Source organism: Aotus nancymaae, unplaced genomic scaffold, assembly GCF_030222135.1.
Source record: "Aotus nancymaae isolate 86718 unplaced genomic scaffold, 86718_ANA_hifiasm-v0.15.2.pri h1tg000033l, whole genome shotgun sequence".
Lineage (NCBI taxonomy): Eukaryota > Metazoa > Chordata > Mammalia > Primates > Aotidae > Aotus > Aotus nancymaae.
The window spans coordinates 52,345,001-52,369,820 of record NW_026988447.1 but is presented as its reverse complement, the minus strand read 5'-3'; the positions used below and the strand labels follow the sequence as shown (position 1 = coordinate 52,369,820).

Below are 24,820 nucleotides of genomic sequence, written 5' to 3'. Positions count from 1 at the left end.
CAGTGAGGTCAAGGTATCTGGAAAACACCTTTATACTACAGGAAAATTGATCCTCCCTTATCTTAGTGTGGAATAATAATAAACTAAACTATATCAAGTTCCAGAGCAAGGATAAAAAAAGCCTTCTACCTTATCAGAGATGGTTTTTAACACTTGATCTCCAGATCAGCTAAAATCGAATGCTATTAAAATAGAAAGGGCATATTTCAGTAAAATTGACATTTTAAAATGTCAGTGGTTAATGGAAGCCACAGTCTCTCTTATTGATAATTCTTTTTTTAGGGAGAATTTAGGACAAAATTAAACTGTCATGACATACTTTTTGGTCTACTAAATATAGCATGACCTTTGTATTTAGTAAAACTTGACAAAATCAGATTAGAACTTTGCCATGTAGTTTTGAGTTATCAAAATATGAAGTCAGATAAATTTTTAAAACCATAGAAACTTAAAATTTGGAGATTCTAATTTTAGACATTAGAAGTGACGTAACAGAATTTTTATGATGCCCATTTCTTCAGGATGCACAGTTACTATAATTAGCATATATGTGAATTACCGATGTTTCATAGTGGCAAAGAATAAAGAGCTCCACCTGGATACTTGAATGGGTTGTTGGTCAAGAACACAAATAGAAAATGTGCATCTTTCTATGAGTATTTATTGTAGGCTGATAACTGTGGGGTAGTTTTGCATTTATGAGATGCTATATTATTGGTGGTGGTTGTCTCTAAAAGGTTAGCATTTGCTTTGAAGGTAAGGCATGTTAGAAGTAAAGATACCTATGAAAAATAAAGAAAAACTGTGAAGAGAGGGGAAGCAAGTGAGTATCATAGATTAAAGGCCATGTCAGTAAAGTGATGGCCACACGGAGGTGATGGCTGTGAGGAGGATTAGACATCATGGTCAGGCAAGGATCTAGTGATGGATCCACCACTGGAAAAGGGGAACCAAAATGAAAGAATGTAGAGAAGCTCTACAGGGTGGAAAGTGCGGAATGAAACTTCTCACTACATGTAATACCTTAGAGGCCAGTGATGGCCAAACCATAGAGCCCCTCCTCTCTCTCTCTCTCTCTCTCTCTTTCTGTGTGTGTGTGTGTGTATGTGTGTGCAGACATTTATTATAAGAGTAATCCTTTTGGACCTCTAGAGAACAGTAATTATATTTCTCTTACATTAGCAATAATTACTCTCCATATGTTTTATAGCCACATTGATGGATATCCTGAAATATCCATGATGCAATCAACAGTCTTACTCTTACTTCATGAACCATCTTCTGGTTTGTGGCTACTGATGCTCTTGTGGCCATTGTCATTTTTGTTCTTTTCATTTCTTCTCATGTTCAGATGGCTACCAACAGATTCAGTGCCTGGACAAAAATCAAACATCTGAAAAATAATCATATAAGAACTAACAGAATAGTAATGTGACCAAAACTAAATCACGTTTTTGTTTTGTTTTTTGAGATGGAGTTCACTCTTGTTGCCCAGGCTGTAGTGCAATGGTGCGATCTTGGCTCACCACAAACTCCGCCTCCTGGGTTCAAGTGATTCTCCTGCCTCAGTCTCCCAAGTAGCTGGGATTACAGGCATGTGCCACCACTCACAGTTAATTTTGTATTTTTAGTAGAGATGAGGTCTCTCCATGTTGGTCAGGCTGGTCTTGAACTCCCAACCTCAGGTGATCTGCCCGCCTTGCCTCCCAGAGTTCTGGAATTATAGGCATGAGCCACCAGGCTGATCCCAAAATCATGTTTAATGGTAATTGGATAAATGACTGCAGATTGCTATTCTCAGAGACTCATGAAGTATTTCTGTGAGTACATCAGTAATATTACGCATTGGTCTCTTTTTATTTAAATGTTGTTCGGGCCTGCATATAGTGCGCGATAAATAATTGTGGGAAGAATGAAATAAATGTTTGCCGAAGCCACTCATTTTAAATATGTGAAGGAAGTTTCTTTTATTATTCATTTAGTCAGTAATCAATTATGAGTACCTGCTATATAGGGGCACTGTCAGGAGTACTAGGGGCAAACAGAAAATATAGTGTCTGTTCATAAAAAGACAATTAAAATACAGGGTAACAATCACCATGATGGCTCTGTGTCCACAGAAGGCCCTAATCCTGTTGGCCAGGCACGGCTTCCAAGAGGAGCCTTATAAATGCTGAGAGGGAGGGAGGTGATCCAGGTGGAAAATAGTTATTAATAAAAGTTCAGAAGAAATTTCAAGAGAGAGAAGACAAAGATGAGATTATGAAAACTGAAAGATGCTGGGAATGGTAGCTCGTACCTGTAATCCGACTCTTGGGAGGAATGCTTGAGTCCAGGAGTCTGAGACCATCCTGGGCAACATGGTGAAACCCTGTCTCTACCAAAAATACAAAAACTAGCCAGGTGTGGAGGTGCACGCTTGTAATCCCAGCTACTTGGGAGGCTAAGGTAGGAGAATCGCCTGAGCCTGGGGAGGTGGAAGTTGCAAGGAGCGCCACTGCACTCCAGCCTGGGTGTCAGAGCCAGACACTGTCTCAAAACAAACGAACAAACAAAAAACCAAAAACTGGGGGAATAAAGATCAGCTCAGATAGGAGTCCATACTACATTATTAAGGATTTGGCTTTTTTTTTTTTTGAGACGGAGCTGGAGTGCAGTGGTGCAATCTCGGTTCACTACAACCTCTATTTCCTGGGTTCAAGCGATTCTCCTGCCTCAGCCTCCTGAGTAGCTGGCCACCATGCCCAGATACTTTTTGTATTTTAGTAGAGATGGGGTTTCACTATATTGGCTAGTCTGGTCTCAAACTCCTGACCTCAAATAATCTACCCAACTTGGATTCCCAAAGTGCTGGAATTACAGGCATGAGCCACCACGCCCCCAGCCTAGATTTTCGCTTTTATCATGAAAATTATAGGGAGTTCCTTGATTAGGTCTGAGCTTTGGAAAGATCTCTCTGGCTACAGTGCATGGCGAATGGGTTCAAACAGAGCAAAGCTAGAACCAGGAAACTCTTTGGGAGACAGTTACAATAATTCAGTCAGGAAATAAATTACTGACCTAAAATACTGGCAAAGGGATAGCAAAAAGTAGACTGCAGGACTAGACATATGGGAACGGTAATGTCAAACACTTCAAGATTGCCAGGGTGGGCAGCAAGGTAGTAGGACTGCCAGTCACTCAGCCAGAGAAGATGGCCAGGAGCAGGTTTGAGAAGGGTATTGACTTAGGAAAGCACTGAGCATGTTTAAATGCTAAACAACTAGTAGAAAAGAAAAACATTTTTTCTTAAAAATATTATTTAGCAACTGCTCTTAAAGGAAAAAAACCCTTAATTTTTAGAGATATCGCTGCATTTCTTTTTAAATTTTAATTTTTAATTTTTTAATACAAATATTAAGTCCACCCTGCCCTGGGCCAGGCCCGCGTGCAGTGCCTAGAGCACCGGGGCTCTCTCTGCATTTTAAATCATATTTATATTCCTTTCATCTTCCTCTTTCCCTCTACCTTCTTTCTTCCTTTCTTCTAGTAGAGAAGATTAATTTTATGTGAACCTCATAGTGTGATTTATAAACTTCTGACTGTAAAGATTAAACACACAGAAATATCAGCATGAGTGTATTTACTATAGCTTATTATTATACAGATGAGGGCACTAAAGTTCAAAATGACAGCTGATAGTGTCTCATCTAGTATTTATCTCTAGCAGCATGTAGCTAATAGCAGTGGCGCTCAGAGGACATAAGAACACATTAACATAATTTTAGAAGCATGAAATAACAGTATTGACTTTCTAATATTCTTATGACTATATTTCCAGAGGTTTTGATTGCTTATAAAGTGATTTTGTTTCTAAAAGAAAAGTAGGGCATAATTGAAAACTTGAAAATAATTCTCCCATTTTCCAAAGAGAACAAATTATGTATAATCAGGATATTTATTTCAGTATGAAGAATATATGAAGGATCATAACTATTCTTTATGCTTTGAAGTGTATAGATACATTTACTCTAAAGAGATCCTGAAATAAAACCCAAATGAATGAAGTTGGACAATGAAATTCAAGTTTTTTTTTGAGCTCTAAGTTTTTGGTCTTTGAAATAAAATGAATTTAGTCTATTTATCATTCCATAATTATAGTGCAACTGTTCTTGACTAAATGCACACACATCATGCTGTTTAAAATAATAATAATGCCATATTTTACAGTCACTCACTGAAGTCGGTGCAGTACAACTGGAAGGCCTAGTCGATTCCACGTTTTAACACAGTATAAGAAAATCAGTTACCATCCTCATAATAAATCAAGTTTAGTTGATAATCCTAAAATAAATACTCAGATATGATCCAGTTGAACCAGCATCATATATTTAGTTTGAACTTAGGTTTGTTATTAACTGATGAATGCCTGGTTGCTGCCTGGAAGTATATTTTCAATGTCTATGTCTCTTGCTTAATTTCAAATATCATGTGCATGTATTTTGTAGGGAAAGTAGGATTTTGAAATATTTTGAAACCAATAGATTAAAATATTTGAGTATAGGATTACACAGAACTGGGCTCTGTGTTACAGTTGAAGAAATCTTATGGTAATGACAAATGTATCAAAACATTTAAATCCATGTGTTGTAGCCCAAAAAGTTTACAAAAAGTTGTTATTTCTCTAGAACCTCTAGGGTAAATATACAAACTGAACATATAAATGTATGTAGCTTAATGCCTGTGAACTTTCAAAGGAAAACACTGACCCAGAAGTTAGAAATAAGTAGTGGGAAAGGATAAATGAATATTTATTTGGTAGCTCTAGTCATGAATAGTTCATTGGGGCTTAGTGGCAGCATCTGCTTAATAGTAAGACATTATTTGGGGAGGTTGATTATAAATCCTCATTGGTACAATACTCCCATTTATCTTGTCTAGATGCTCAAGCAGTGTGTCTAACTACCGTGGTGTGTGGGTCCTCTTTGATCGATAGGTCTGAACAACCATGGCATGCAACGTCTAGAACATAGCTGGACAGCTTTCTCCCCAGCCTACTATGAACAGTCTCACCTCTTCTAAGACTGTTGTTCCTCTGGGGACCAGACTTTGCCCATTAACTGATCAATTCTCATGCTTTGCACCATTTTAAAATCACCTTAGCTGAATACTTTTCAGATTATCTCTATCAGCTGGTGCCAGATGGAAACTTACTAGAAGTGTTTATGAATTATACACTGACTTAGGCTTCAAAAAATAGCTATTACAGCCAGATTGTAATGAAGCCCTCGTCTTGCTTTTTAATTTTGATCACTTGACCCTGTCTTCAAAAAAGCTGTGGGGAGCCCCTGCTTTAGTAGTTACCAGTTTGGGGGGATTCTGTATACACATATTTGTCTTCAGAATAAGTAGAAGTGCACAATGGCTAAATTGTTTTATTCACATTGCATTTCAAAATCCAGTTCAATATGACAGAATATGGAATTAGTCAAATGGCCCCTTAGGCTTGTTTTGGCCACCCTACACTTCTGTCCTCATAGTCTCTTTAATGTCAGTCAACGACATTTATTGAGTGCCCACTTTGTGCTGGGCATTGTGTGGAGTAGCCTTCAGAAAGCTACACCAGCTGTTAGCACTGTTTATTAAAGAATGTCATCCTTTATGTACCAGAAGTCAAGAGGCAGCAGTCTGGAATGAAAATAATAGCTGGAAGGAATGTAAAATTAAATTGGCTAATTGATGCTTGTGGGCACGTGAATAGCTTGGCAATATTCATTTTGATTAATCTGTGTAAAGCATAAACAGTAAAAGTCATTTATATTGACCCCAATTAGAAAAGTTAGTCCATATAGGGAAATTTAGTGTAGATCCATAAGTTATGTAACAGTTTTCCTGATTGATTAGTTATAAACAGAGCCAATTTGTAAAAGTCATTATGTGTTTAACTTTTAGTCAAATAAATTGTATTGAATGTACCCAAACATGGAAGAAAATAGCATGCTGCCTTGCTTATTGCACAGAATGTTCCAATTTTCTTTCCACAGGTCAGTAATTCCCAAAGACAGGAGAACTTGTCCTTGGATTCATGTGACTATGTGGGCATCGAGAATTTTGCATGCAATAGGGATAACCAAACATTAATTTAATTAGATAAATGTATTTGAGTGAAACAATGAGTCTTAAATTATAGCTGCCATGATCAAAAAAGGGGAGAAGGGCAGATAGCAACTGAAGCAAATTTCTAAATTCGGCAAAGGTAACATAAATCTTACATATTAAGGATGATCTGAAAAATATGAATTGCTGACTAAATATCATGTTAAGATAGGTTTTTTTTACCTATATGATAGTTTATATTAAGAGAGACTCTATATGACCTTTTTAAATTTGTGTAGTATTCTTGAATAACCCTTGGAATTTGGAGGAGAAAAAAATTAATTCCATGACTCTGAAACATTCTGATTTGCCACTTTAAAAACTCATGACAATTTTTTTTCAGTCTTTTTAATATGATAGCACTCGCCCTTTAAGAATAAATTAATTGGGCTGGGCCCAGTGCTTCACACCTGTAATCCCAGCACTTTGGGAGGCCAAGGCAGGTGGATCATTTGAGGTCGGGAGTTCAAGACCAGCCTGACCAACATGGTGAAACCCTGTCTCTACTAAAAATACAAAATTAGCCAGGCATGGTGGTGCACACCTGTAGTCTCAGGTACTTGGGAGGGTGAGGCAAGAGAATCACTTGAACCTGGGAGGTGGAGTTTGCAGTGAGGCAAGATCCCACCATTGCACTCTAGCCTGGACACAAAAAGCGAAACTCCATCTCCAAAAAAAAAAAAAAGAACAAATTAATCAAAACAGTTGAAGGAAAATAAGATTAGCTTACACAGTTGATTTGCAAAGACTTGTCTTACTGTCCTGCAAAGCCAAGTTTGGGAGAGTAAGAATATTTCCAGGGGAAAGTTATTTTACAATTGTGACATGTAAAAGATGTGGCAGGGTGTAAGTGAGGCTAATATGCAGCAAAGGTAGAATAAGAGTGAAACGGTCCTTGTCTTAAAAAAGAGCTCCTGGATATCAATAAAGAGTCTGTCATATGCCACAATGATGTTTTCATCCTCCTTGTGAGTCTGACAGGGAAACGTTACTGAGCAAAGCCAGCCCATAGAGGGAGAAACCATGATGTGAGATACCAAGTGATTCCTATCCTTTTATTCCCCATGCAGATGGACTAAATAGATGGTCACCTTCAGCTATGGCCTTGTGTCAGTGTTCAAATGTTACATATTCTGTGTCACAGAAGTGATAAACTTCAGAGCTGGAAGGGATCTAGCAACCATGGAATCTAACTTTCTTATTTTAGAAGCAAGAAAATAGAAGCTCAGATTGATAAAGGTTACAAAAGTCCACACAGGTAAATTAGCAGTAGAACCCAAACCTGGAATTAGTAAATCCTAATTAAGAGGTCTTTTCAAAACTTCGCTTCAGGAGCCGTGATCTCACCCTTTAGGTTAAATTATAGAACTGAGACAGTTATTTCTTCTCCAAGGTGTTAGTTTCCTGATGGTTCTGTAATCATTACTTCTTATTTAAAAGGTGAAATTTAAAACTGCAGTGAATGATTTTTAGATTTGCTGTCATAGGGACTTCAGCAGCAACTTTCAGAAGATTAAAGCTGAGAAGTCAGCCTTTGTTCTCAGTCCTTAATCACTTTTCTCTTATGATGGATTTGAAACACAGCAATACAGATGAAATAATAACAGTAAAAGTGCCTGGGAATTTAAGAAGATATTGCAAATATGTCACGTCATGGAGGCTTTGAATTTTACTTTCTAAGTCATGTATCAAATTCAAGTATCCTACTCTAAGTGTGGTCAAACATCCAAATATTTGCTTTCTGAGTAATTTGCCCTAATGACTTTGAAGCATTTTTGAAGAACAGTGGTGACATTGTTCTGCCCTGGCAGAAAGCATATTCCTTGTCTGATGTCCACAGAGATCCCAACTGTCTACTGGCAGATTATTAAAGGACGGTGCTGCATAGCATTTGCTAACCTGTCCTTCAATTTGACAACATGTTATGTATATAGGTTGTCACATCACCCAAGCTTTTGTGCCAAACCTATCTGGCAGCCACTCTTGGTTAACTACTGGAAGATGGAACTAGAAACGTTTTAACTTCTGAAGTAATGTCCTCTTCTGCAGACCTCTCACACTTTTATTTTTTATTAGACAGTTTAGGATCATTGGCAAAATATGAAGTGATCACACATAGGAAGCTGTCATTGGAAATGCTGTTTTCACGGCTATGATATTTTCCAGGTTCCAGGTTGATAATTTAAATCTGTTCAGCCAGAAAACAGGAAATTTCAGCCATCACAGTCGCACCAGGTGTTTGTATTTGTCTTTCCTCGGCTCATCCCTGTTTGGGCACTTTAGCAGTGGGGTTCAGGGATCACTACATGGCATATTTGGGGCAGCCCTAATCATAGGAGTATGCATATTATATCGATCAAACAGAAAGTTTCTTTATTGGGGGAAGCATGAGATGACTTCCCTGAGATGAAGAAAAAGGAAGAGGGGTAGAAGAAAACAAATAACTGTCATTTGAAGAAAGTGTCTTCCAACAGTTGTCAGTGTGTTACTTTGTTGGTTCGTACTCTCAGTGGCTTTTTCTTTCTTAACAAAGCATTGTCATTTCTTTTCTAGAAAAACTTACCCCAAATGGTGCTAACCATTTTTTCAAAGGCAAAAAGGAAGATTTATTGAAAATCTGGAAAAGAAATTAAACATTTGTCATACTTAAAGATGTTTAAAATTATTAAGTATGTTTCTGTTAATGTACAAAAAAAACCAAGTTTAGGTCAGTGTAATCCAGTTAAATACTGATATTATGAATTGTGCCCCTATCTGTGGCTACCTTTTATTCATTTACCTCACAAACATTTAATACTAGTGTGCATATTTAGGTATATGAGAACATCGGTCAGAGAAAACAGGCATATCTTGTAAAGAGTGAGAACTGATAGTAGTCGCAACCTTATTCAAAACGATATTAACACAAATTAGACTAACAAAGGTGTCATGAAGACTTGCAGGAGAAAGGAAAGCTTTAAAATGAGCTATGAAGGAGACAGTGAACATGGGCTGTTAGAGGAGGGGGAAGGCGTGCTTGGCTGAAGAAGTAAAATTAAAGGCATGGCAGTGGAATGGGTAATGTATTAATGAGACAGAAAGATGCCAGGAAACAATTCAGGCTGTTAAAGCAAGCAAAATTACTCATCTAGCACCTAGGGACATCTCCGTCATCTGCTGTGGTTAAATATTCCTTTTCCATGTATAAGTACGGAGTTTCAGATCTCAGCTCCAGAATGAAGTGAGGCGGCTAGAGATAACTTTTAGGATTTACAACCAGTGTTTTAAGTGGATATAATTCTATTTTGAAGATTCTATTGAATGTTTTTAAAATAGTACAGTAATTCCAAAAGTGGGGGGGAAGTGCATCTCTTTTAACAGCTGGAAAAATCTTGGTTGGCATTCTTTGTTTTGGATTTACATTCTGAATTAAATTGTTCATACATATTCAAGAAGAGGCACCCATTAGAAGACTATGTGGACCACAGACCTTCTCCAGGTTCTAAGAACCTTATAGAAGAAGACAAAAAGAGTTTAAACCACATCTTTCTAAAAGAATTTGTTAATACACCATTAAACATCATATGTTGCTTAATTCCTAGAGTACATGGTTCAAATATGTGGAAAATTTGATGAGAAACTACCATATTAGGATGAATCATTAGTCTACATAAAATTATTCAGGCAACATGAAAGGCTTTACTTGATGCATCGCAGCCAACAGTGTAATCTTGATACTGATTTTGAAGCATCATCTTTGTGAATACTTTCACTTAAAACTTTAGCATTTATTTAAAAAGTTTAGATTATGCTCCTTTTGTAAATACTTTCATTTAAAACTTTAACGTTTAAAAAAGGTTTAGATTCTGCTCCTTTTAACATGAATGGAGAAATATGCCCCCTTCCAGCATCGTCATAATATTGTTGGTTCAGTCAGTAATTTTTAAAACATGGTTTTAAGAGATGCCTTCACCTATAGGTGGGAAGTTAAAGTAATTTCACTGAATACTGGTGATGCCTCTCAGAATTGTAAGAACAGGAACTTTATAATAAGCAAGATACTTAAGGCTCATAAACTCTGGAATGAAGAGTTATTCAAAACCATTGACAAGAAAGCAGCGTGGGGCCCTGTGGACAGCAACAAAAGGAAACTGTCCCCCTCAGATTTGTGTGTTTAGGGCTTTATGAACTCAAATCTGAGAAAAGTATTTCAGGAATGTTATTTTTTATGTTTAAATAAATAATGGCATGGTTTTTAGTTTTTGTAAAAAATGACATATTGGAAAAGTAAATTTTAATCTATTAAAAGTAGTAAGATTAGTTTCTGAATATCTTCCACATCCTGTTTTCCCCAAATAATTGCTTCCAATTCAATACTTTTTTTCAGACATTTAATATTTAGTTTATAACATGTGGATGGATGATACAAAATCTAAGTCTGGACCCTGCATTGAGTAGTTTAAAATGATTTGCAAAATAAGCTATATAGACATGCAAATAACAAATGAGGAAGAATAGGACTAATATTCAAATAATTACATATATAATAATATTTATATTAATAGGTTTTCATATGGTTTTATACACTATATACTAGTTAAACTATATAATATATAAAATTATATATCTATATAAATATGTGGTTTTAAAGATATCTATAGTTTTGGAGGAAACTCTAATGGAGGAATGAAGCTTAATCCACATTAGTCCATCACAAAGCTTTGATTTTGATCATAATTAGCTTCATCTAGCATATCTAGTGTATATTTGCTATGCTCTCAGTGAGAAACAATTTCTTTCAAAAATCTGTAATATGATTTCAAAGACTGGATGGTGTTGAAAGCCATCTTGATTATTGTTTGTAAAGTTGGGGAAACATTTTCAAAATACTAAAAATTAAAACGAATTATAAATGAATCAGCATGTTTGCTCTTATGTGGCACAATCATGAAGAATGACAAATTACATAATTATAAAAACCAAAACTGGTCAGGCGCGGTGGCTCACCTCTGTAATCCCAGTACTTTGGGAGGCCAAGGTGGGCAGATCACGAGGTCAGGAGTTCGAGACCAGCCTGACCAATATGGTGAAACCCCGTCTCTACTAAAAATACAAAAATTAGCCAAGCATGGTGCCGCGCGCCTGTAATCCGAGCTACTCGGGAGGCTGAGGCAGGAGAGTTGCTTGAACCTGGGAAGTGGAGGCTGCTGTGAGCCGCGAGTGCGCCATTGCACTCCAGCCTGGGCGACAGAGCGAGAGACTCCGTCTCAAAAAAAAAAAAAAAAAAAAAATTTCTATATCAGTGTCAGATAAGCCATTTTGATGGATATGTTTCCAATGAATATTACATGATAAAAGGATGCTATTAGGATGGCTAATTGTTTTCTGTAACAATAATGAAAAAGATAGTGTACATAAGCCAAATAGTTTCCCCTTGGTTGAAACAATTACAAAAATAATTTTTATCTGTTCTGCTGATAAAGCAGAGTCATTAAAATATTTAGTATCGTGCAACTAGAGAGACAGAGAAGAGGGAAATAAAAAGATTCAAAGGCTTTCATTGAGTAATGCAAAAATTCTCATATGTAGAGACATTTTACCCAGCAGGAACTTAAGTCCATGTGTGAGGCAGGCTGCTTGCATGGTGAAACACAAAACAACACCACCCCCTCCCCTACTCTCTGTCTGCCTCACCCCCCTCACTCCATTGACATGCATAGCTGGCCTGGTAGGTGTAAAAATAGACTGGCAGCGCCTGCACTGGAAATGGTCACTGAATGCAGCCTGCAGTTGCCGGGGGTTTTGAGTTCTCTCTGACACCAGCAAGCCAGCCAGCAGATGGGGAGAACTGGTGAGGGGCGTGTAGGGGAACTGAGCAGAGGAACCAAGGATCATCTTGATGAATTGCCCACATTAGTGTACCCCTGGGAGCCCTGGACAGAGTGCAGAGGGCAAGGACGGGCCCACTGACAGCTGGAACTGTAGAGCTGAGATGGGGAATGCAGCTCTCTGCTCTTCTTGCCATGCGGATAAGAGCATAAGAGCACAAGGAAACATGCAGGAATTGGATAAAACCCCAGACTACTATGGCTGTAACAGTGAGGACGTCAAAGAACCTGGGGTATGGGTAAGTTTTAGGCCACAAAGGAGGAGGAAGGGAGGATGGTGGCAAAGGAATCTACAGTAGACCTCATTGGTCAAACCTCTAAACTTCCTGGAAAGAAGTTGACAGAATAAAGCCAACGTGATCAAACCACCTGACTACCTCTGATCAAGTGGCATGCTCTTGCTTCCTCTTCGTGTTATGCAATGCCACATGTTTGTTTTTTCTTGGTTATCTTTAACTCTGAGCTGACATTTGGGAATGAGCAATGATGCTGTCTCTTTAATTTGGAATTTTGTCCAAAGGTGGACATATGTATTATTATAAAGCGACTTTTAGCAATATTGCAGAGATTCACTTACCTTCAGGCTGTCAAATTCTTTTGCCTATTTATTCATGTATAGTTCATTTCTCACTAAGTCACAGAGCATTTTTTAAGCATATGCTCACTTAGTATTTCAGCTCCAGTCTAAAAAGGCATTTTCCTTCTAATATTTGACTAACTACCGTGAAGAGGTCCTTAAATACTGTTCTTGTTATGATAATAATAGTTTGTAAAAAGGCTTAAAAGTTAAGAAATTAAATATTTAAGTTGAGTTTCAGATTTTAATTATTCATAGGCATGATGTGTTCCTTAAAATGGGTACAAAGGCTTATTGTGAGTTTTTTTTTTTTGGCCAGGAATCTCTGAAATATTTGGATTTTCATATTTGCTGGAGAATAAAGTTTATCTTTGATCTGTCAGATCCAGGAATTTGACCTTATTGCAAGTTATTTATTTGCATAAAAATAAATAGCTGGTTGCATGGTTTGGCTGAAACTATGAAACTAAGATATGTAGGATTTCTGAGTAAGAGAAGCAGAGGCGTTTGTACTTGTTATGTACTTGCCTGATATTTCCAGGAGTGAGAACAAAGTCTGAGGCATAGGAGGTGGTGCCCTTCTCTCTTTAGCTTTTATTCTGACCTGGAACAATGTCATCATTTCTTAGCACTGAAACGCTGTCAGACCACAGTGAAACTAAAACCAAAACTAAGAATTTGTCAATAAACACAACATGCAGGGCAAATATTTGCAGTTGGCAGTGAACGGAAAGCCCTGTGGTGAAAAAGAGGACAGTAGTTCCGGCATGGAAGTCACCACGGTCAGAAAAGAAGAAATAGAAAGGTGGGGAGGGAGGCAGTCCCAGGGAAGGGAGCTCACCCACCATAACAACCGCACAGGCGAGGTTTGTAACCAGGAGCAGTCACGTTTCTTCTGGATTATGGTTTCCACTACCCACATCCACCCGGGAGAGCCACTCCTGATTTCTCAGAGCAGTGTCTTCTAATGCAGCTTTCTGAACTGAGGGAACAACAAGTAACATTACTACTAGTTCAGGACCACAAAAATGAGTGTATTTTTAAAAATATATAATCTCATTTTTTTCTGAATTAATTAACATAGCCTCTTAGTCATTGAATGAAATCTTCTGCTGAAGGTTTTAGAGACTGGAGCTTATAATGATTGTTGTGACACGGGAAAGTTGTGGTAGAGGTGGAAGTGGACCTGTTTTGTTTTTTACCTTCAGAAGTCATATTCTGCCCAGAATTTTTCCACTTTGGCCATGGAGGAAAAAAAAAAGTTAATATTTAACTTAATACCGAGCATGACTTAAGCAAAATACGTGGTTCAGATAGTTTAAGTTGGACTTTATGCCTTCCAAATGAGAATGTAAGCCTCACAAGCATATGTCAGGGTTTTCCTCTGAAATGAGGTCGGCTTTTACGTTAATCCTTAAAGGACCGAAGATCTGTTCTTATCACAATTGGCTTGGCAGCTCCAAAAAAGAAGCATGAAGGACAGGAGAGAGTTAAGGACAAAATTCAGCTGTTTTTAAATTTTTATTTAGTCCTGGTGATGCTTCTGAATTTTTAATCACAGAGGGGAAAACTGCATCATCCCATTATTTTTCCATTTTCATGTATGCAGATGACTGGTGGGCATATTCCAAGTTCACTTGTGAAAGAAGCAGCTCTCAGAGATGCCTTACAGACTTTGCCCTGGATCCTAGGGTAGCTTTGTCTCAGACACTAGTCAGAAAGGTCTTGCAGGGTCCAAGTAGGCTCTAGGGAGAAGGATTCTTGACCATGTTTTGGGAAAGTGCAATTTACAACAGCATTAAAAAAATGTATTTTTATTTTATGTTCTTCTTTTGGCTTGTATTTTTGTTATGATGTCATTTATAAATTTGTGTATTGGTCTAAGTATACTCCATATTTTTCTTGCATTGACGTTATGTATTTTTATTGTGGTTTCTTTAGCATAACAAGTGAATTTGCTTTGTCCCAAGAGCAGAGCCATCAATGTGATGATTTATTATAGACATTTTTTAGGTTACCTGTCTTAGTTAGCTGATTTTCAAATTATCACATCCTTCTCTTTTTACCAGTTCATTGTTAGAGATTTTCATTTTATTGCTTCATTTGTTTTAACAATTTTTCCCAATTGTAGTAGAGAATTTCAGGTTTTTCATTATTCTATACATGTTCTTATTACTTTAGACCATGAACATGAATTCTGGTCTTATTATAAAAATAATTCAAAACTTTTCTGCTAGCTAACTCAAAAGATAACAAGTCAATCAGAAAATATTTACTGAGCTAGGTATAGTTTTGAATGCTAGCCATTTAACAATGGCAAGACAGAGTTCCTGTGATATTGGGAGACAGACTTTCAGCATATATGGGGGGGCTGAAGAAGCATGATGCCTAACTGAGAGAGGAATGTACTGGGCATATTCAAGGGACAGAAGGATGCTTAGCATGATTGAAATGTAGTGATCAAAGAAGAGGACGGATGGCAACGAGATATGAGAGGCAAGCTTGAGCCTACCTTGGCAAAAGTTTGATTTCTTTCTAAACATAGTTGAGTCTTGGAAAAGGATTTGGGATTTCATTAGAAGCACAGTGGGAAGCCTCTGAAGGGTTCTAGACCAGGAAATGGTAGGACTTCACTTATGCTTTGAAGAAAATATCTCTCCCTTTCTCCCCATCTCTTCCTCTGTCGATCCCACCTCCCTTTCCTTGGTGAAGGATGAGTTGTGAGTACAGCAAGAGAAAAAGGGAGACCAGTTTAACAGGTTTCAAGGTTTGCACCCTGAGGTCAACAAGGAGGGAGGATTGGATTAGGATTTTAATGATGCAGGTGAGATTGTAATCAGATTCAGGATGTATTTTTATTTTACTGAAGGATTTTGGGAGGATTATAAAAGAAATAGGGGTGTGTGTGCGTGAGAGTGAGTGAGATGATTCCTTATCTGTGAAGAGTATCAGTATTTCAAAAGAATTAAACTTTCTTTCAATTTTGACCTCTAAAAGAATATAAATTAGAGTTTAAATGGTATAATAATGTCTTCTGTAACAGTTTTATAAAAGATAAGGACATTTTGTTCATATAGTTAGTTTTGATATTAACCTTAATAAGAACCAAAAGTGTAATGGAAATCACTCTGGTAAAGCATTTCAAAAAATATAAAATGATGTAGAGATGGTTATGTAACTTTTAGATGATTGATTTAAAGATAAAGGCCTGGCATGGTGGCTCACATTGGTAATCCCAGCACTTTGGGAGGCCAAGGCAGGCAGATCACTCAAGCCCAGGAGTTCAAAGTAAGCCTGAGCATCATGGTGAGACCCTGTTTCTACAAAAAATACAAAAATTAGCTGGGTGTGGTGGTGCATGCCCATGATCCCAGCTACTCAAGAGGCTGAAGTGGGAGGATCACCTGAGCCTGGGGAAGTGGAGGCTGCAGTGAGCTTTGATCATGCCACTGTACTCCAGCTTGGGTGAGAGTGAGACCCTGTCTTGAAGGAAAAAAAAGAAAGAAAGGAAGAGAGAGAGAAAGAAAGATAAAGAAAGAAGGATTAAGAAAGAAAGAATGACTAAAAGAAAGAAAGAAAGATTGAAAGAAGGGAAGAAATGGGTTCTGTTCTCTAGGAACTTACAATCTTGTTTTAGAAACAGGACTTACCCACGTATAATCAATTAACTGTAAAAGGTAGTAGAGAACTCACTGGCTGCATAAGTGATGAAATGAGCCACTATAGGATGCCCAAGGAGGAGGGGATCAGTGCAGGCTTCAGTCCTCTGGAAACACCTTGTGGACAAGGTTAATATTTAGCTGATATGGTGCAGATCAGCTGTCCTAGTTGTTTACAGTTTGAAGTGCTTTCACACAGGCTAATTAAGTAGCTGTTACCATGAACCCACCAACCTGCCCCTTCTGAGGCTAGCAGGACCCCATCCTCAGGATTTCCCAGCCTACTCCCATCCTCTAAAGAAGCAAACAGAAGAATAATGCCTGGACAAGCGAGGGGCTTTCAGGACCACTCCCCTCTATTGCTGCAGCCAGTGTCCATTGGGAGTGGTTGGTGCCTGAGCTGAACTAGTTGTTAAATATTTTTAATATCCATCCTGCCAGTGGAGAAGGTGGTGCCTGAAGCCAATCTTGGAAGCAAAATACAATCTGGATTCCCGTTGGGAAGAAAGTACACTTGTGCCTTCAGTAAGCATATATTGAGCCCAGCACGGGCCTACCAAGATGAATAGGACCAGCAACCTTGGCTTGAAGGGGTGTAATCCAGGGATAGACAAAGCAGGACTTTTAAAATTGTGTTCCTGTGTCCGGAGAAAGTACAGGAGATTATATAATACTTCAGGATGACAACTCAGCCTCAGAGGGTCGCAGAAAAGTTATATCTTGAAGTATTATGGGAAGTTCACACACTCGGTCTTGGACTCATTAGGATTACTGGGAAGCAGTGACTGTAATACCATTTCTACTGGACTTTTGTGGAACCCCCACAGTTTGGATGAGGGGCACAGGCTAAGATTAGCAAGAAATTCGTAAGCAAAGACTTAGAATTTGAATTATATACTAGGGAAAGGCCATTAACCAAAGGCTGTTGTAGTTTGCATATCATAAGCTCTATTCTCTTTGAAGTGCCTACTACCTAGTAGGTACTCAGTAAATATTTGTGGAAAAAATGAATGAATTAATGACTAGGAAATCACCCGAAGTAGCAAATCTATTTATGGGCATTTTCCCACTGCAGGTGACATGCCCCCAGATGAAACCAGAGGCTGTCAACATTGAAAAGGTGATGGAAGCACAAAAACACTTCTAAAAACAGTAAAGATGTTGGTAACTAAGAAGTTTTAATTACACCCTTCTGCTCATAAAAGGAATGTACCCTTACTGCAATTGCACACATTACTGGTTGTTGTAGTTTGTTTCTGTAGCTATAAAAGAATACCTGAAGCTGGGTAATTTATAAAGAAAAGAGGTTTATTTGGATCACAGTTCTGCAAGCTGTACAAGAAGCATGGTGCCAGCATCTGCTTCTGGTGAGGGCATTGGGAAGCTTCCACTCATGGAGGAAAGGGAAGGAGAGCTGGTGTGTACAGAAACCAGGGGGAGATGCCAGGCTCTTTGTAATGACCAGCCATCAGGGAAACTCTTGCAGGAACTAATACAGCAAAAACTCACTCCTTGTCCCCAAGATGGCACTAAGCCATTCATGAGGGTCCACCCCCATGATCTAAACACCTTTTATTAGGCTCTGCCTCCAACACTGGGGATCAAATTTCAACTTAGGGTTTGCAGAGTCAAATATTCAAACCACAGCACTGGTATAAAATATATGTATAAAACATATTTACTATAGAAGGTAGTAGATATTTTCCTGATTTGTTATTCTCTATATCAAGTTGTACATAAAATACAATGGTTACATTTTAAAGATATTTGGTGAAGGTAGGGTGGGCACCATGGTTTACACCTGTAATCCGAGCACTTTGGTAGGCTGCAGTGGGAGGATCACTTAAACCCAGGAGTTCAAGACCAACCTGGGCAACATGGTAAAACCCCACGTCTACCAAAAAAAAAAAAAATTATCTGGGCATGCTGGCACAGGCCTGTAATTTCAGCTACTAGCAGGGCTAAGGTGGGAGGATCTGGGAGGCGGAGATTGTAGTGAGTCAAGATTATACCACTGCACACCAGCCTGGGTGACAGAGCGAGAGTCTGTCTCCATTAAAAAAAAAAAAAAAAAAGGATCAAAGGATTACATTGAAATGTTAAACATTATCCATTTATTTTTCTTACAATGAGGTATATCCAAACCAAATATTTATATTTACTTGAACTATGTAATAACTTTAAAATAATATCTCTTCTGCTCTATTTAGTAAGATTAGTTTCACTGTCCATGTAGTGGCTTTTTCAAGGTCACCTGTATGATGATGGAGCTGGGAATACTTTGGGAAGAGAGTCCTCTCTTCAGCTGTATTTTGCTTCCTTCCCACACAGACATCTGCTGTGCCTCTTTCTCACTTTTAGTTGCTGTTTCGGCTTTTATGCCCCTTTAGTCAAACTTTATTATGCCACCAGAAAGATTGACTTGTTTCCTGAATTCTTTATTTTTATTTAAGGATTTCTCTGTGAAATCTTGGGCATAGCATATCACATTTGATTGTCAAAATTTTGTGCTTGAGTTTTCAAAGGTGACCTTCATATTATATTTGTGTGGGCTTATGTGACTTTAGTAAAACTTTTTTGTGCCCTTCTTTAATACTTGTTTATAAGGCGTAAAAATATGCTGGGCACAGTGGCTCATACCTGTAATTCCAGCACTTTGAGAGGCTGAGGCAGGAGGATCACTTGTGCCCAGGAGTTTGAGATCAACCTAGGCAGCACAGGGAGGTTCTGCTTTATAATTTTTTTTTTTTTAAGTTTGGTGGCGTGCACCTGTGGACGCAGCTATTTGGGAGGCTGAGCTGGAGGAACATTTCAGCCCAGGAGATTGAGGCTGCAGTGAGCCCTGATTGCATCACTGCACTCTAGCTTAGGTGGCAGAGCAACATACAGTCTCAAAAAAATAGTAAAACTATTACAGTGATTATGAGAAGTATAATAATTTCCATGGTAACTTTCTTAAAGCTGTGTGAAAGTCAGGTGTGTAATAGTAGAGACTGTCAATCAAAACTGTGTTTTTGATGAGTTTAAGTGTTGCTGACATACAGATTATTTAAATTTCAGTCTTTTTTTTTGTACTCTTTACCTACCTCAGTCATCAATGAGTTACAAAAGGAGGCTTTGAAGTAAATCTTAGATTATACTTGACACTGTAGCAATTTCTATATTCTAGTACAGCAACTCTATTAAATAAATGCATTTTGTACTTAAATTGGATCTCTCACAAGTCACAAATAATATTTTAGAACTAGAGCTGAAGTATCTTTATATTTGCTACTTTTGTGTCATACCTTTCTAGATTATTGGTTTTCTGAAGGATATTAGAAAGCATCTTCTAAGATATCTAGTAAAACAGAAGCACATAGGAAAATTTGTGAAAAGCTTTCCTTTTTGAAAACCACTGGTTGTTACATATGAATATTCTCTGAGAGTTACAAAAGAAAAAGAGTATTTTTTGCAAATAAAAGACATTTAGCAATTTTATATTAGGTATGTGTTTCACAAATGTATACCTCTATAATACATAATTATTTCTTTAAAAATGGCTTATGATATTCGCTTCTTATGCATTCTTACAGCATACATTTTGACAGGCTAGATGATTAATGATGATATAGGATAAAGTGTACTTGGGCTTGTGTAATAAATACACAGTATGAAAGATCTAGTTAATCCTTTATGTCAGCACCTCCCAAAGCGTATTCTGTGAACCACCACATCAGAAGAATCACCTGGCATGTTTTTAAATGATGTAGATCACTGATCTTTACTCCAGACCTCCTGAGTTAAAATCTCAGAGGTGAGAGCCAAGAATATTTGTTTAACAAGATTAAGTATGATCTCTAAGTAACCCTTAAGTGTGCTTAAGTATGATAACCACTGCTTTATGTTGTAAGAGGCTGACTTTACTGAAGAGGCAGGGTTGAATATGTAACATCAGCACACAAGAGCATAAAAGTAAAAGAAACCCTTCACATTTTATTAAGCTTCTTTTTTTCCAAGTTAATAAACACAGCATTGTCAAAATTCTATTTAGTGGCAATTAAAGTAGTTGAGACCACATGGGACATGTGGGAATGGAGGATGCTGTGCCAGCAAATGGGCCCTTCTGCATTTCTTATGCATCATCTTAAAAGTAAGAAAGTGTCTGTGCTGTATCACAATGGAGTTTTAAACCATAGCACTTAGAATAAATTTAAATTTCACTTCCAAAAACTAATAATTACTGTGTATCTGTATAGAGTCCTTTATTCATTGTTTAACCTTGTCAGTTTCCATGGAAAATCCAAGCACTAAGGTGCTATAAGACAATATTATGAAAACGTGTCCCCGAATTTTTTAAAAGTTAGAATTTCATTCCACTGTTGAGCAGTCAGCTTGAACAGCAAGATGGTTCTGAATGATCTGATCCTCCCTTAGAACCAAAGGCTAGTACGATATCTTGGCTGAATCCCACACTCCTGCCTAAAATGTCATGTAGCACATAAGAGATGATTAACAAAATTCTACTGGTCTCATTAAAAGTTCTTAATATATCAACTAATATGAAGTATATCAAATATTAGATACTCTACATATTTTAAGATTATATGTAAATCTGTAAATTAATTATTAAATACACTTCTTGCAAGAAAGTAAATAATGAATTCTATAAGTCTACATGTTTTTTCTTCTTGTTTTGTAATATATAGATACATTGAAGAATCAGTATTTCCTTTGGTATTGATTTGTCATACCCACTAATCAATTCTTTAAAGAATCAAGCAATAATTAGATGGACATGCCAACTGCCATTCTTATTTTAAATGAAGCCCACGCAGTTACAGCTACATGCCAAAACCTACCCGTGGACGTTGCCAACTAAAGGACTGGTCTGCTTTCTGGCCCATCTTGGTCTTAATCCACTCATCTGGCATTGGGACCAGATCTGTTCTACCCAGGATCACAAGATAACTTAGAGGTGGAAAGCAAGAGGGAAATAAAAAGTCAAGACAGTAGACACATAAAAGAAATGTATGAATGTGTATAGCAAATTCCATATTATTATCAATAACAGCTATCATTTATTGAGCCCCTATTACTTGCTAGATTCTGTAATGGTATATCACATACCATTTCATTTACTCCTGACATTAGCTTTGTGAGCCAAATATTAAAACGTGCCTTTATTAGATTCATACTCTTCCAATACACTATTCTCAGGGACTTACATGTATGACCTAATTTAATCCACATAATTCTATACATTTTATACACTAGGAAATTGACGCTTTTTTGAGTTCAGTAATTTCCTCAATGTCGCACAGCTTGTGGCAAGTGATAGAACCAGAATTAGAAAGACAATTCTAAGCCCATTTTATAATGCTGGCTCTTTAAAGAAAGAGACACCTAAAAAATGAGGTGTTGAAGAAATTTAAAGTGGGTTGCAAGATTTTCTACAATTGGAAAAAATTGCAGACGTTGAAAATTTCAAGTAAGATTGTCACTTATGCCTCACACCAAAATAAATTTTAGGAAATTTAAAAGGTTAAATGGAAGAAAAAAGAAATAATTTTTATTTAATAAGTCTATAAGGAAAAGAGAAATATTTCATTGATTTCAGGGTTGGAAAGCATAAAAGCAATGGAATAAGAATCTAAAAGTGGAACTTCATGCTTGTAATTTCTATAACAAGCTTGAAAAAATTTTCAAAAACAATGACAAAATGTTATCCTTCTGTATAATATTTAAAAAATACTTTAGAAACTCTAAAAAGACAAAAAAATGTGAACAGAAAAAGAAGAAAAAATGTGATAGACAATAAGTATATGACTAAGTTTTCAAACTCTTCAAAAATGAAAAAGGCAAATCAAAACCACAATGATCTACTTATCAACTAAGCAAAGCAATTTAATACTGTGTGGAGATGGGCTCTTCTGCAAACATTTGTAGTGTCTTTTCAGTTAGCAACTTTCTATGTGTACAGCGTGTGCCAAAAATCTACATTCTTTGACACTGTTAGTCCACCATTAGGAATTTAAACAATGGACACAGTCAAGACAGGGACAAAGATTTATGTACAAGAATTTTTATAGTAGCATTGTTTAAAATAATGATTATTAAAGGTACCAGTTTTGTACAAATGATTGGGAAATGCTAAAAACATGGTAATCTATCCGTGAACTATTATATGATATATAAAATATCTCTTTAAACTTTTGAATGGCATAGGCTATACTAATTTTGCAATGTTTATTTTAAAAGTAAAACACAGAATATTATCATTTCAATATCATGAAAGCATTATGTACACACACACTTATAGAGTATATGTAGAAAAATTCTATTTTAAAAAAATTTTAATTTTTTTTTTTTTTTTTTTGTGCCAGAGTTTCCCTTCCGTAGGCCAGGCTGCAGTGCAATGACATGATCACAACTCACTGCAACCTCTCCCTCCTAGGCTCAAGCAATCCTCATGCCTCAGCCTCTCAAGTAGCTGGGGCTTCAGGCATGCACTACCACACCTGGGTAATTTTCTGTATATTAGTAGAGACAGGGTTTCACCATGTTGTCACCTAGAATTCCTGAGCTCAAATGATCTGACCACCTTGGCCTCACAAAGTGCTGGGATTACAGGCATGAGCCACAATGCCCAGCCTTAATGTAGAAAAATTCTTGAAGAAAACACATCAAAATATGCAGTGGTAAGTTTGATTGATGGGATTATGGTTGCTGGCCATAATTTTGTTTTATAGTCATTTTCAAATGTCCTTTATATAAAAATAATATATATTTTACATATATTATATATATAATATATGTGTGTGTGCATATTTCATAGAACCGTATATATGATAGGTCATATATAATTAAATAATCATATATAAAAATATATATGTGTATGACACACAAACAGATTTGTCTGCTTCCATTACATAGAGGCTAGGGAAGGCTGTATTTTATATATGTATCCTTCTTAAGAGAAGGGAGATTGTAAGAGCAAAAAAGGCATGGAAGGACATAGACATTTTGTAGTTTTTATACAAATACTTTTATGAAATAAATATTTCTATTTTTTTTAGGTTTTATACAAATTGTTTTATTTAGTACTTCATGCTTTAATAGTTATTTAACCAATTTGGGGGAGAAAACTTATGGGTACATTTCTACTACTTAGTTTTTACTGGGAAAAGATTTAATGTTATCATTTCTTGAAGGTGTAATCAACATTTAAACAGCAGGTGTGATGATTAATTAAGAACAGCTGAGAGAGGTTTCATTTATCTTGGAAGTGGTCCAGGTTTAAATCCCACTCAGGGAAATATGTCAATATGAGATAGTAACAATCTACATGCTGTTTTAGAAACAGAGGGACAAATGTTGTCTTTGAAGCCTACTGTTGCTGTGAAGCTTAAAAAACCTTTTTCTTTGCATGTTAATCATGATAATTTTGATAGAGATATTGCTCTAGATTCACTTATTGAGTACAATATTGACACAATTTTGAAATCATATAACTGTGTCCTTAAAAGTCACAGCTCTTGGGTTAGCAACATTTAAGAAAAGAAATCTTGGTATTTTAGAGCTGGCAATGCCACACGGTTCAAACTTTGGGCCCTGCCCTTAACAAAAAAAGAGAATTGAGCATCAAGGGAGATCAGAACATGAGCTTTGAGCTAGGAATGTGGCTGCAGTAGCTTCCTCGGGGGCAGGAAGCCGCAGCCACTCCTATACCGTAGTCAACAGTGGAAAGGTATTTAGCACTTTTGGGGAAACTTGGGGAAGTGTTAATCAATGGTAGTAACGAATGGTGGTCTCTATGGTAAGACTCACTAGGTACCAATTTCAGCTCTGCCACTTCTTCCCCAAATACACAGACGAATGATTTAACCTTATGAGGCCTCAGTTTTCTCAGTTAGGAGGCTTAAGAAGATTAGATAAAATTATGAATGTGCTTGGCATATAATGAAGTTAGCTATTAATGTTGTGGTAAAGGTAAAAGAACAAAATATATAAGGTGCAAGGTCTTATTCATTCCCTCAAGGAGCTGATAGTCTAGTTGAATAGCCAGAGGGCATACACACAAAAGCAAATTGTGTATTGTGGAGTCTCTTGTTTAGATGGCTGACTTAAAAGAAAAAGCAAGTTTAGATGACATGTAGAATCCTAATTTGATGTTATGTCAGTCCATATTGTATAAGAAAATATTTAAACATTTCAATGAGGAATCACTGAAGCTGCATAAATACATATGAATCATGTAAAAATGAAGAATTGCCCTGCTTGCTCAATGCACCTTTTGACATTGTCTTAAGTGTTTATCTTAAGACAAACCAGTATAAACCCAATCAAAACACATATAATTAATTCTTATAGTTAATTTCCTTACTTGAAACCATAATATTTGGTCAGACCAAGTCTTTGTAATAACTACATTATTAGTACGAAATTAATAGTTATATCTATGAAAAGATATTATCAGTGGAGGAAACTCAATTACTAATATATCCTGTGATTATAATATGTGAAAAAAAGAACAAATAAAAGTGGAGCATCTCCAGCTGAAGACAATTCTATCTCGTAGGAATGCCACCGGATTTAAGGTA

General features: G+C 36.9%; 1 protein-coding gene across 50 annotated transcripts in view; it reads left to right on the top strand.

Annotated features, from left to right (window-relative positions):
- Positions 1-24,820, top strand: part of ANK2 (ankyrin 2) — a 678,679-nt gene that overhangs the window by 431,657 nt on the left and 222,202 nt on the right. For 5 of the 50 annotated variants that reach the window (XM_064383947.1, XM_064383948.1, XM_064383945.1 and 2 more), the window contains exon 1: positions 11,859-12,241. The exons of 30 other annotated variants lie outside the window; for them this stretch is intronic. In XM_064383947.1, the coding sequence (XP_064240017.1) occupies positions 12,107-12,241 (135 nt within the window). In that variant the 5' untranslated portion in view covers positions 11,859-12,106. Of the gene's footprint in view, positions 1-11,435; positions 12,242-24,820 lie in introns of those variants that run through there. 15 more of the 50 variants (XM_064383951.1, XM_064383949.1, XM_064383941.1 and 12 more) reach the window with 9 other exon arrangements.